This window comes from Salmo salar, chromosome ssa19 (assembly GCF_905237065.1).
Source record: "Salmo salar chromosome ssa19, Ssal_v3.1, whole genome shotgun sequence".
Taxonomy (NCBI): domain Eukaryota; kingdom Metazoa; phylum Chordata; class Actinopteri; order Salmoniformes; family Salmonidae; genus Salmo; species Salmo salar.
The window spans coordinates 27225162-27239167 of NC_059460.1; the positions used below are offsets into that span (position 1 = coordinate 27225162).

Below are 14006 nucleotides of genomic sequence, written 5' to 3' on the forward strand. Positions count from 1 at the left end.
GTGGTACCTTCAGGCATTTGGAAATTGCTCCCAAGGATGAACCAGACTTGTGGAGGTCTACAATTTTTGAGGTCGGCTGATTTCTTTTGAATTTCCCATGATGTCAAGCAAAGAGGCACTGAGTTTGAAGGTAGGCCTTGAAATACATCCACAGGTACACCTCCAATTGACTCAAATGATGTAAATTAGCCTATAAGAAGCTTCTAAAGCCATGACATCATTTTCTGGAATTTTCCAAGCTGTTTAAAGGCAATGTCAACTTAGTGTATGTAAACTTCTGACCCACTGGAATTGTGATACAGTGAATTTAAAGTGAAATAATCTGTAAACAATTGTTGGAAAAATGACTTGTATCATGCACAAATGTCCTAACCGACTTGCCAAAACTATAGTTTGTTAACAAGAAATCTGTGGAGTGGTTGTAAAATGAGTTTTAATGACTCCAATCTAAGTGTATGTAAACTTTCGACTTCAACTGTAAAACCCTGCATGGCAGGGAACCTGTTGACGTCTGCTGTTAGCCTGTGCTAATTTATACAGGATTATGCTAATGACTTGGAGCTCTGGTGAACCTATCACACACACGTAGGAATGTCTCAGGATAGAATGACTCATGAGACCGAGACAGACAGCATGTAGAAACATAGGCACATGCACACACATCAAAGTGCTATTTCTGTCCTCTCTCTGCCTTTTATCTTCATGTAGCGCTAATGTATGATTGATGGAACTCATATCACTCTACATTCTGTGCTACTGCCGTTACGTGATTCTAGTGGGCAATCGCCTGAAAAGATTCTTGATCCTTAGATGTAGTCAATATGATCGAGTGTTCCAACAGTGAAACGGCAAGCGTAGTAGAAAACAACTATTTATTTAAATCCCATATGTGACCCCTATTTGCCACAAACATTGCACAGTATGAAAGGAAATCACATCATTGGGTGTCATGTCACAATCGCTATACACAAACATGGTCCTTTTTTGTACATAAAATGCTTTTTGGTGATTTAGAAAATGCTATATTTTTTTCTGCTGCTGGTGACTTCACAAATGCAAAACATCTTATTTAGTGTTGTTCTTCCAGTTAACTGGCCATCGCTACACAGGTTTGTGTCCCAAATTGGCACCTTATTCCCTATATAGTACATTACTTTTGTGCACTATATAGGGAATAGGGTGCCAATTTGGCTGCAGCCACTATGTGAGGAGGGGAGGAAGGCTCAGACTAGGAACTTGCTACATTGTTCTTCTGAATGATCCCTTCGTATAGGAAAACGCTTAATCAAAACCAAGACGAGAGGTTTACTTTCTTATAAAATATCAAAAGGTATATAAAAAAAAAAATCAAAACAAAACTATACTCTTATTATGAAAAAAACACAGAACCCTTTCTACAGTAGTGATAAAGTTCATCATAGATCCCAAGAGCAAAGTATGTTTTAAGACACTGAGATGAGAGATGGGGACCCTAGCTCGGCTCTATTGTGCGAAAGGCCGAGTGGAAACCATTGCAAACTGATCTCTGAAATGTAAAACGTGAAACACATCTGGAAACTACATATCCCATGGGGGATAGGTTTGTGAAACTACATACCCCATAATGGAGGAGAGGAGAACCACCCTCCCTCACCTGCAGAACACTTGTATGCCCTCATGCCTTGCTCTAGTAAAATACATAGGAAATGTTTTAAGACAGGCAGCGCTTTTTTTGTCTGTAAATCTTTTTGGTCCCGTGTGCAAAAAAGATACACAGATACATACATACACGCATATGACAAAATAAAAAAAGAACTAACAGCCAAGGCACCTTGATATCGTTTTGTACACCAATGTATACCAAAAATATAAGTTATCAGGCTTGTTGAGTTGTTTGTTCTTTGTTGCGCAGTCACTGAACTCACGTGAGTTCCTTTAGAGACGACAACAACAACAATTGGGTTGTCATCTCTCTTTCCCTCCCCTTTATCTCTCTCTTTAAGACACCAGTTGTTTAGCCTGCAGCTCCATCTCTGCCGCCCGCTTGAGGGCCACATCCACTAGGAGCTGGAAGCCACTGAAGTCCTGTGTGAGGTCTGGGGGGGTGGGGGGAGGGGTGTTGAAGAGCCCACTCTGGGGGTTGAGGTTACACTCCATGGTGGTGTGGGTGGTGGTCACTGCCGGGGCGCCCAGGCCCAACCCTTCCTCCCGGCATCTGAAGAGCCCCAGAGCCTCTGTGGTGGAATGCAGCAGCTCTGCGGCCCTACTGCCATCTGTGTTAATGCTGGAGAGGAAGCAGGAGAGGTAGGAGGGGGGGCTAGAGCCCTGTTTCTGCATGGCCATTGTGGTAACAGTGGTGTGACAGATGACAGAGGGCCGGGGAGCCACGGTGGTGTCGGGCCCCGGGGAGGAGGAGGGGGACATCTTAGGGGATGATACAGCCTTCAGCAGGATGGTGGGGCTGGGGAGACCTGCCTCGAAGCTGGAGGGGTGCAGCGCCCGCTGGTCGTAGCTGTCCTCGGGGTCCGTGGTGTACTTCGGTGACTGAGAGCTGGAATCAGAGAAGCCCCCGTCGCCTCCCTTGCTGCCTTTCCGGGAGAAGGTGAACTGGTTGGGGTCTTTACCGTCTTTCCGCAGCATCTCCGGGAGGAGCCGCCGACGTGCGTTGATGAACCAGTTGCAAACCTGAAGGAGAGCAAATTACAACATTTATTTAAAAAAGGAGAGCACAACATTATACTTTAATATCTCACATGATGACATAAAAACAGGTTACATACCGTTTACATGACATTGTGAGATGGCTGTTTTTCTGTTGTATGCTAAACATGCTTCTTATCTGAAACATCTTACGAGCATATGTGATTTGCACAACTTGCGCTTGATCGTATATATTCTGGCATACCTATGTTTAAAAGCTCTTGTTATGACAACCTAATTGCACATCAACTAATGTTATTTTTTTTTAACTTAAGTTAATGTCTTATAATACATAATTTGACAAACAAGTAAGAAAATATAAGGTTCTACTTCTGTGCTCATCAAGAAACTCAAACTAGGCCTTTGAAAAGCCATCATGGCATGTAACACAAGTACGCTGTAAGGTCTTGTTGCCCTCCCTAATTCTATTGCCCTCTTCTCCCCCCACCCCCTCTTCTCCCTCTCTGTCCCAGCCAATTATCAGCCATGGATGGCTCAAAGCCTAGAGCTCTTAGTATGTAAAGGACTCTGTATTGTTCCCAGACAGCTGGGCTGGAAGAGGGCTGGAGGGAGGGAAATTCCTGTGTGATAGTTACAGCCAAGCCCACGCCAACCACCCAGCAGAGTGAGTGAGCCGAGTAAGAGTTCTCGGTTCCTCCTAGTCACCGGGTGTGTCCCAAATGGCACCCTATTATTACCTACACAGTGCATTACTTTTGACCAGAGCCCTAAGGGAAAAACCATGTGGTCCCTTGTCAAAAGTAGTGCACTACATAGGGAGCCATTTGGGACACAGACAATGTTGTTTTACTTCAGATGTGTCTCGTCTGACAGAATGTTGCAATATTAAGCTTCCTTGGAAGGCTCTACTGCTACCTGTTCATTGTCCACGTGTCAATTATGCTCTCTTTGTTTACGTACGCGTCATAAAACCGCAATAGGACTTTACAACACAAGGTGCTTGTACATTGCGTTTCCGGCCACTCGTTTTTTTGCATGCCACAGACCTACTAGTCATCTGGTAGTAAACCTATGAAAACTGAGGCCTGTCACTCTGGCCCTCTGTTTGATTCTATCCTGCCGTCCTCATTTCCTTGAGATCTATAAGTGATAAGATAAGTGAAAGCAAGCAATTCAACTGTGATCAATTCAAGAAAGGTAAGAAGGAAGAATGCATTGCTGAAGTATTTGAACAGGGCCCCTTATGTAATCAATGAGGATCATTAGAGTTCAGAGTAGCCGGCAGGTAGCCTAGTGTTTAGAGCGTTGGCCTAGTAACTGAAAGGTTTCTGGATTGAATCCCCGAGCTGACAAGATAAAAATCTGTCGTTCTGCCCCTGAACAAGGCAGTTAACCCACTGTTCCCCGGTAGGCCGTCATTGTAAATAAGACTTTGTTCATAACTGACTTGCCTAGTTAAATTTAAAAAACTTGTAAGATACATTTGTTAGCATACCTGTAGTGTGGAGAGCTGCGTCTGCTTGGAGAGCAGGGCTTTCTCCTGTTCAGAGGGGTAGGCATTGTAGCGATGCTCATATAGCCAGTCCCTGAGGATCTGCACTGACTCCTTGGGTAGGTTCCCGCGCCTCTTCCTCTTCCCACTGCTACCTCCCGTACTGGATGACAGGTCCAGGGGGGCGTCCATGCTGTCCTCCTCGTTCATCTCACTGGCCGACAACGTCATCATGCCTGTGTGTGGAGAAGAGAAGAATGGATGTGTGAAAGAATGTCAGTCAGAATTCCCCCCAAACACACCCTTGTCTGTATGCTCTGTCTGTCTGCCACCCACCTTCCAACAGCCCAGTGCCAAACGCTAGCTGTCTAGCGGAGGCAGCTGATGTGTCAGAAGCAAGCTCTCAAGTTCAGCCATGTGATTCATGGAACAGAGAGGGAGGAAGAGGGGGGAGGGAGAAGGTGAAGTGGGGGGAGGAGGGAGAGGGTGAAGAGGAGGGACATCAAAGGCAGGCTGCTCCAATGCTGTGTCAGTTATAAAACCTGCCTCGACAAATACTGCAGGCCTACTGTACTGAGCAAACACCTCTTCATGTTGACACTGACACAGTGCAGGAAGCTACAGCAGGACCCAAGACAGCTGAAATAGTTATTCCAGGGGGAGAATTCCCAAGGCTGTAAGAACATCTGTAGTCCATTTGTTTCTTTCTTTTTAAATAGCCTAATCAAACAGTTTATTTACCACAGGCCTTTACAAAAACCTGAATGTCAGGAAAATAAATCTATTATCTGGAAATAACACATTCAAAAATCTAACTTTTTTTTTGTAACTTTATCATTTAGACTGTCTTATTAAAGTTTGAAATTGTAAAAACTAAACATGGCATCATCTGCAGGCCATCATTCCATGTCAACAAAATACTGTACTGGATATCACTAGATCTGTCCTTGGCATAGAGGTGGGAAATGGATTAAAAAAAACATTGAAGTTGGAATGAGGTAATTATGTAGGATTGTATGAGGAAAGGGGGGAAGGGGGACTTGTTGCAAATCAACGTCTCAAGACTAAACAAAAGAATCTTGTTTCGTCGAACCATTAATGCACTACAATTTGAACGTTTTTGAAAGAGTTACTCATTTCTTACTTAAATTATGTATATTCCTCATTCGAGGGAACTGAGCGTGTTGTAAGCTCTACTCAAAAGGAATGTCTAAGTTTAAACAATGTGTAGGAAGTTCGTGTAGTCTAACACGAGGTCGAAGAATGCGAGAGCAGCGTCGCAGAATGAAAGCCAACAGCAACTTCACAAAGGAGGTCAGGATTTGAACGCTGTGCCAGTAGAAAATTAGGGCTCTACAAGTCTGCTGCACATTTCTCACAATCTTATTTCATTCAACAATGTGGCACATAATACAACGTATACCGTGATAATGAAACCATGTTGCAGCCAAACTAGCAGAGGAAACTTACTCTGCATCGTTGGGGCTACAAATGTGATACATTTTAATTAACTAAATGCGTGGTGACGTAAGGGTTTAGAGATGCCCTCTAATTTAAGTCAATCCATCTAGATGTACCCTAAAGGAATTAGCTAGTAATTGGAAACTTGTTCATGATTTCAGAGTAAGCCAGTAAGTTAAAGTATCTAAACACTATTGTATAACAAAATGGTTATGATTATTTACTCGATGCCTTTAAACTAGTCAACCTTTAAAGATAACAATTCCTTGCATTTGAAACGGTTTAAATCAAAAGGCATATACGCAAAACAATTTTGACAGCCCGCCTGCACAAGGGGGGGTGCTGTTTTGACTGGAGCAAACAATAGGCTGCGTTGCTTGCATTGAGAAATGCATTATGCGCGATCTCCCTCAATATATTTTCTGATACACGCGTGTTATCGAAATCAGCACGCCGATGAAAAAGGCGACCTACCCTTTTTTGTCTTCATATCCGTTAGAAATCACCTTTTCACGTCGGTCACGAGAGCGCAGTATTTTTTTCCCCCTTCTCGAATTGTATTGGTTTATTGGCAGATCCTTTTTCTCAGGATATTCCACACCTATACTCCAAATGGTTAAACGGCTTCGTTCATTGATTTATTTTCAGTCATAGAACCGTTCCTCGGCTTTGTTTGAGACGCAATGGGCTAGTTATGCCAGGGGTAGGCTACCTGAAGTCCGCTGCTCGACTTGGCGAAGCCTTTCTCATTCAATGTGTGTTTGATCGTGAAACTGGGTGACAGCTATCTTTGACAGCTGCGTGACTCAACGCACAAAGATCCTCCCACTTTAGAGGGAAGAGCAAAAATCTCTGACATCAGCGTGGCTTTTGCAATGGCCTATAAACAATTTTACCAGACAACCGCTCGAATATATTCTACTTTTATGTTACAAAAGTAGGGCTATACTTGAAATGCGTAGCTGTAGGTATGGAAGCTAAGGGCATTGCAGATCTTTGCAGCAGTTTTAGTGCACAATGTTGAACACAAACCGCAGCATGGCTGGTCTACTTCTCATCAGTATTTCATACACGGCTTCTCTAATTGGCTAGTCTATTCCTGTAACATTTCTGTTGACATGTTTTCATAAATAGCCGAGCCTCATTAGCATATTCATTATTTCATTAGCTAATGCATTATGAAACAAATGTGATGGTTGTCAATTTGTCAACAGAGATAGGCTAATATCCAATGTCAGCCATAAGGATTGATCTATTCAATACCATTTGAGAGTGATTGCCTAAATAAATCAATACATGTTATGCTGCATTTCCAAACTGGGTTCCAAACTGGTTGAATCAACGTTGTTTCAGCGTAATTTGTCACCATATTTTGTGTGACATGGAATTTATGTGGAAAAGAGTCTGGATTTTTTTTTAAGTCATCAACTTCAACTGTTGTTTTGAGGGTGAAAGTTCAACCACAGGATTATGTCATCATGGTAACCAATTTTCAACATAGACAAACCTAAAATATGTTGAATTTGTACCTTTTAAACAACATCAGCTTTTCAACATTATATCCACTATAGGCTGGGCATCACCTCCTACTGGAGAGTTGATCTATCTACAGCTATCCCTTTGGTCCCCTATCCAGGGTTTTAACCAAGCTTTGATATTTGTCACTGACGACTATCGCAAGAATGATTATTGAGAGATCTCCACATAATAACAAAATAAATTCACTGTTGCTTTTGAAGTCATTCCAAAAGGTCGGTTTAAGAAAGCAAATGAAATGTAACCATTCTTTATAAGTCATACAGCATGTTATTAATTATACTATTTAGGCCTATATAGCATTTGCAAAGTCATCAACAGCTATTGTTTCAAATCAACCCAGGGTTCAATTAAAACTAGACAGTACATATAAGCCTAGGGTTTCAAGCTTTGGTTGATTTCAAATTTAATCTACAACTTAATCATTAATATGTTGGGTTCACGTCTCCATCTCAACCAAATATCTAAGTTATAGAATAGGACTAAATCAAATCTAACTTTATTTAAAAGTCAGATTTGATTTAGTCCTATTCTTTCACTACGATTTTTGGTTGAGATGCAGACATGAATCCAACCTATCAATTATTAATTTGCATTACATTTTAGTCATTTAGTAGATGCTCTTATCCAGAGCGACTTACAGTAGTGAATGCATACATTTTTTTTCTCCGTACTGGTCCCCCGTGGGAATCAAACCCACAATCCTGGCGTTGCAAACACCATGCTCTACCAACTGAGCTACACAGTACAATTTGTAGACAAACTGGATATTGAATTATGTTTGGTTGTCAACGCAACTGAATATACATATTTGAAGGAGCTGTATCAATGTATCCATGGCCACTTTGAGGTTACTGTAACTATAAATGTCTTCTTATGTAATCATAGAAAGCGTGCATGTTCAAGATAGCATGCAAAGGTCGCAGGTCTGTGGAGATCTTCACAAATGCTATAATAATCTGCACAGAATCTCGAACAGAGTTGATCACTTTCACTATGTACTTTTTAATGTTATCTCAACTGCAATCCCGGTCATTTGGTTGTGTTAATAGATAAAACACAGTGATAACACATAAATGTGCGATATGCAGATATCGCTCCTCCATTGCCTGGTTGCAAAAATTCTAATAGTTCGCCTAATTTCAGTTTATTTAGCAAAAAAAAACTATATGTAGAGAATCATTGTACCATCTATATCGCTGTGAAATATCTTTTCAGTTTCCAAAAATATTGTATTTTCAGCTGTTTGAAGCTGTGTACAAAACCAAAAGTAAAAGAAGCAAAAACAACATTAAATGAATGGGAAGCACAGAAATAGCGCACATAGAACATATATACCGCACCTTAAACTTACTTTCAGTTAAAATGACAGATCTATAACTCATATTTCTATGTCTTATTTGGTTGGGTTGCCCAAAAAGTTACATATTGTCGCTTTAAGTTGTTATAAAAATACTAAATATCTGACATTATATTCCCATTTGAACTTGTTGTGCTTTAAATGATTGAAAGTGCAGTGATAACACATTTAGATGACAACTAAACCAAAAATCAGACATGGTTTTCCATTGGAATTTGTGCTTTTAGATGGTTGAAGTCAGTGATAACACATTGAGAATTCAGCAAACTTCTGGCTCTCTTTTTGAATGGGTGAATAAAGGTTGAAATCTCATTGAATCAACATCTCAGACAAATATTACCTAATTCTACCTCAAGCGTGGATATGTTATAGCATATAGCTAGCCTACATTTGATAATAATTGATTATCCAGGAAACAATATACTCTGTAGGCCTATTAGGCTCTCTGGGAGGGGCCATGGAAAGCAACACAGTGGAAAGGGATCACCCAGCTTCCTATTCAACACAATCTGTTACTTTGTTGCTTTTATTTCTGTAACTATGGGTCAGATAGTACAACGTTGTGTCCACTGGCCATGTGTGGACTGCACCATTTTTAAAGGGCCCGTGCCGCCACCCCCTATGGTATTAAAATCGGTACCTTACCAGAATATTGTGTACATGATGACGTCATCGTGAAAAGCACAGATAAAGTACAGGGCTGCTCTCTGCTGGCGATAACTATACATTGCACTTTTCATAAGAATAATATCAGAAATGAAGAGGCGAAGGGAGGGTCCACTCCCTTCAAAATCTGTCCACGCGGGAATATCGGTCTGCTTACTGCCTTCCCTCCTTTGGGAAAACTACTCACATTGTTAATGTGGAGACAAGACCATATCGTCATTATATACAGTATCTGATAATATTAAAAGTGACAATTTCATTTGGTATAATGTTAATTTAGAAAAACGTAACTCTGAATATTATTACATCTCTGTGAATTAATAATATTGTAACGACCCTGGGTTTATAAACGCGGATATCGCCTCTGCCGAAGGAGCATGCTTTTGCGGCATAGTCGGTAGCGCGCTGGACTTCGGGCTCCCTGCTGTTTCATTACAATATGAAGTGTTTTTCTAAATTAACAACATACCAAATACTAAATTGGATGCAATTTGATGCATGCTAATTAGCTTTTCTGCCCCATAGACATATAGGCCCACAGAATATACATTCATATTGTATAGTTTGCATAGCTCTGCTTTAGCTGTTTAAACCAATACATTAACATTGTAATTAAAAAATAGCCTACAAGGCCTCAAAACTGCCAGTATGTTTGCTCTATCATGTCAACTCCTTGTAACTCGTTGTTATGCCCACATTTTTTTTCACTTGACAACGACAACAATGGCGCAGGAAAGAGCATAAAAATATCTGGGAACGGGTAACCTCAAAACTACACATGCCATTGAATCAGCAATAGCCTAACAGGAAAGTTTGGGGGTAACAGTTTGATTAACCTATTTATACATATCAAATAGCTCGTTCACAAGCTTTCCCTTTAGTTGACATGCAATGACACATGTTAGCTGGTTGAAATGGAGCTCTACCGATACGATCTCTGTGAGATGTGTAATGTCTATTTCAAGACCATGTGTAACGTGGTTTAATTCAGGTAAGACAATACAGGTCAGGTAGGCCTAGTATCAATAACCACATAGTGTGTCATCCACATATTGATGCAAGATTGTGCACAACATTTTTATTTAACTAGGCAAGTCAGGTAAGAACAAATTCTTATTTACAATGACGGCCTAGGAATAGTGGGTTAACGGCCTTGTTCAGGGGCAGAAGGACAGATTTGTACCATGTAAGCTCAGGGATTCGATCTAACAACCTTTCAGTTACTAGCCCAACGCACCAACCAGCTAACATGTGTCATTGCATGTCGCCCCCAATAATAGTGTAATAACAGATTGTCTAACATATATTTTCACATACTGTGTTTTACGTACTGTAAACGGACAAAAATAAATAATGACTGAAGTTGTTAAGCACAGTAGTCTACATTGGCAAATGACCACTAAAAAGCTATTGGATAGAAAATATATTAGGCTGTATTGAATAGAATACAATCGGGATGAAAAAAAATGGCATTACAATCCTTTGAAGGACAGGACCTCGCTTTACTCTCAAGAAGTAATGAGGGTTGTGAGTAATTTTTGCGCATATCCGTGTGCTTTACAGTGATGTAGCTTTTGGCACGCTTTGCGCATTCCAGAGTGGCGACGCCGCCCTGACTCGGCCGACTGGAACGAGAGAACTTCCGAGAGTGTACTGTGACACATCAAAACCTTTTAATTCCCTCGCTGTGGTCATTACTGCTCTACGTACAACTGCTTCAACAGTTGGCTATGAGGGGAGACGAAGCTTAGAGTGTCCGGTTACACTTTTCAGGTCTAAAATTAGGGAGACTACGCTGACGCAAGATGGCTAAAATCGGTCCTATGAGTGACAACGGGTACAAGACACTGGATCCATGGAAACGTATCCTACAACTTAGCTGTTATTGATGACAGGGTGTATTTTTGGCCTTTGTTGTCATCTTTCCGTAACACTTGGGGCTCTAGCATTTTGTATAAAGGCGAGTCTTCCAAAATGCAGTTGTACAGCAGTGCGTTGACACACTATCCCGGATCCTCTCGCAAAGTTTCGATAACTATCGCAAGTGGTACCATTACTGACCATTTGTCCAGGACAACAACGAGCTCTGCGAATAATAAACCGAGTGGGCTTACTCCAACAGTGACTAACGGGAATCCGGTAGGAGAGACTCAATCTACTACAAACATGCCCGCTGCTTTTTCATGTTACGAGGCTGCTTCCATGAAGCCAGTCTACTACACTTCTACAGCAGAGATAATCATTCGTCGGCCTGACGGAGTTGAGAGATACGTACCAGTGCACATCATAAAGGAGACCCAGGCAAAACGGGCTCCGTCGGACTCATATTCACAAGATGTCGTGATTCAGGCGCGTGACCGAGATGATCATTTGGACACAGACTTGATTGTGGACTTCATTGATCACTTGAGAGGTAGAGGGGATCTACTCAATGGTAGTCAAAACGTGAAACGTGAAAATAACCTGATAAATGTTGACAAGAACGATGGACCAAGTTACAGAAAGTGTGAGGAGAGAATGAACATGGCAAATGGAAAGGGAAAACCCGTTACAAGTGACATTGTGAACCCAAAACGCCATCAGAACTTAGAGGCGCAGCCGACCCATTTAGGCCAGAATATAGTGGATTCCTGTGAGAGTAAAAATGACAGTGAATACGCAGACCTGGACTCTCCATCAGGCGAGGCGCAGCTCTTTGAGCTCTGTGTCCTACAGGAGCCGTCACTGCGGAGAGATGCAAAAAGGGGTGACATCAACGACAAGGTGACGTGCTACATAGCGGAGGTGGAGAAACAGAACAAGTACCTTCAGGAGAGGGCACACAAGTACAGATTCCACATCATCCCTGACGGCAACTGTCTGTACAGGGCGGTGTGTAAAGCCGCCTATGGAGAGCAGTCTATGCACAGCGAGCTGAGAGAGCAGACAATGCACCATATAGCCGACCACCTGGATGAGTTTAACCCCATCATTGAGGGAGATGTCGGGGAGTTCTTGATCAATGCAGCTCAGGACGGCGCCTGGGCGGGTTATCCGGAGCTTCTGGCGATGAGTCAGATGTTGAATGTGAACATTTACCTAACCACAGGAGGTAGCTTGGAGAGTCCCACGGTTTCAACCATGGTGCACTACCTGGGGGAAGATGATTCGTCCAAACCCGCTGTCTGGTTGAGTTGGCTCAGCAACGGACACTATGATGTCTTGCTGGACAGGTGTGTGGCCAACCCAGAGTATGACGAGTGGTTTCATCACTCTCAGATGCAAAGGAAACGGGACGAAGAGCTAGCCAAGTCGATGGCAGCATCACTGTCTAAAATGTACATCGAACAAAACGGTCACATTTGAAACCAATAGTTATTCAACTGCTGCATTAAAATGTTAGTCAGCCTCTCTCTCTTTCTCTTTCTCTCTCTCTCACTCTCTCTCTTTCTCTTTAAACCGATTGCACTTTGATTCTGTGTGTTTGTGACTTCAACATTGCCTTAATGACATTTTCTAAGTTTTGTATTGTACCCGAATTGAAGTGCAGTGCACATGTTATATTTAAAAATGTTGTGTTGTAAATAGACTAAACGACAAAATGTTAGTTCCAAGTGATGCTTGAAGGAGCTTGTATTATTTCCCATACATTGATGTGTTTTGTTTGAAGTGAATGGGTTGGAATTACTCTGTATCAACCTAAAAAAAATTGTGTCAACAGGTTAAATAGACATTTGTTGATAGTAAATATATACTGAACAAAATTATAAAAGCTACATGTAAAGTGTTGGTCCCATGTTTCATGAGCTGAAATAAAAGATCCCAGAAATGTTCCATACGGACAAAAAGCTTATTTCTCTCCAGTTTTGTACAAAAATGTGTTTAACATCCCTGTTAGTGAGCATTTCTCCTTTGCCAAAATTATCTATCCACCTGATAGATATGGCATATCAAGAAGCTGATTAAACAGCATGATCATTACACAGGTGCACTTTGTGCTGGGGACAATAACGCCTTGATCACACCGACAGTGTCATTCCGCAAAATGTTACTCAACATCATCTGCATAGGTGTGCAGCAAAAGTTCAACATTCACCTTCTGCTACCGTTTCTGTCAAGCCGGCTACGCATACAGTTTGATGCAAACGTTCGATGAATCCAACGTATCCCCCAAACAGAACACACTGAAACTGCCTCTGCAATGCAATGCTGCAAGGCAAACACAGAGTTCCATTGGAAATTAATGTACTTCTGGTGTACCAAAATGCAATGACGCTGTCGGTGTGATCGATGCGTAAGAGGTCACTATAAAATATTCAGTTTTGTCACTGAATACAATGCCACAGATGTCTCACATTTTGAGGGTGCATGTAATTGGCATGCTGACAGCAGGAATGTCCAACAGAGCTGTTGCCAGAGAATTAATTTCTCGACCATAAACCACCTCCAACATAATTTTAGAGAATTCCGCAGTACATCCAACCAGCCTCACAACCCGCAGACCACGTGTAACCAAGCCAGCCCAGGACCTCCATATCCGGATTCTTTACCTGTGGGATTGTCTGAGGAGGGGTGGGGTGTGCTGAGGAGTATTTCTGTCTGTAATAAAACCCTTTTGTGTGGAAAAACTCTTTCTGATTTTCTGTGCCTGGCTCCCCAGTGGGTGGACCTGGCTCCCCAGTGGGTGGACCTGGCTCTCCAGTGGGTGGACCTGGCTCCCCAGTGGGTGGGCTTATGCCGTTCCAGGCCCACCCATGGCTGCCCCCCCTGCCCAGTCATGTGAGATCCATAGATTAGGGCCTAATTCATTTATTTAAATTGACTGATTTCCTTCTATGAACAGTAACTCAGTAAAATCTTTGAAATTGTTTC

General features: G+C 42.0%; 2 protein-coding genes across 3 annotated transcripts; one reads left to right on the top strand and one right to left on the bottom strand.

The window, feature by feature from the left end:
- Positions 1–855: 855 nt before the first annotated feature.
- On the bottom strand, positions 856–6396 carry LOC106578636 (homeobox protein AKR). 2 transcript variants are annotated; one of them, XM_014157646.2, is made up of 3 exons: positions 6306–6396; positions 4136–4368; positions 856–2664 (listed from the first exon to the last, which is right to left on the bottom strand). In XM_014157646.2, the coding sequence occupies exons 2-3, from the start codon at positions 4364–4366 to the stop codon at positions 1978–1980; spliced, it is 918 nt and encodes a 305-aa protein (XP_014013121.2). In that variant the 5' UTR covers positions 4367–4368; positions 6306–6396; the 3' UTR covers positions 856–1977. The 2 variants fall into 2 exon arrangements, with proteins under 2 accessions (XP_014013121.2, XP_014013120.2); XM_014157645.2 differs by having other exon boundaries at positions 6068–6375.
- Positions 6397–10621: 4225 nt separating this feature from the next.
- On the top strand, positions 10622–12982 carry LOC106578637 (OTU domain-containing protein 1-like). The gene has a single exon (XM_014157647.2). It carries the CDS (start codon positions 11130–11132, stop codon positions 12498–12500), a length of 1371 nt encoding a protein of 456 aa, XP_014013122.1. The 5' UTR covers positions 10622–11129; the 3' UTR covers positions 12501–12982.
- The last annotated feature ends 1024 nt before the right edge of the window (positions 12983–14006 follow it).

What these genes read in the sequence shown, in the direction of transcription:
- LOC106578636 (XM_014157645.2), bottom strand. An exon ending in CGCAGCTCTCCACACTACAG is followed by an intron (nt 2,665 to 4,135) that starts GTATGCTAACAA and finishes GCTCTCCTTCAG; the next exon opens with GTTTGCAACTGGTTCATCAA.
- LOC106578637 (XM_014157647.2), top strand. Translation starts at nt 11,130, where the DNA reads ATGCAGTTGTACAGCAGTGCGTTGACACACTATCCCGGATCCTCTCGC.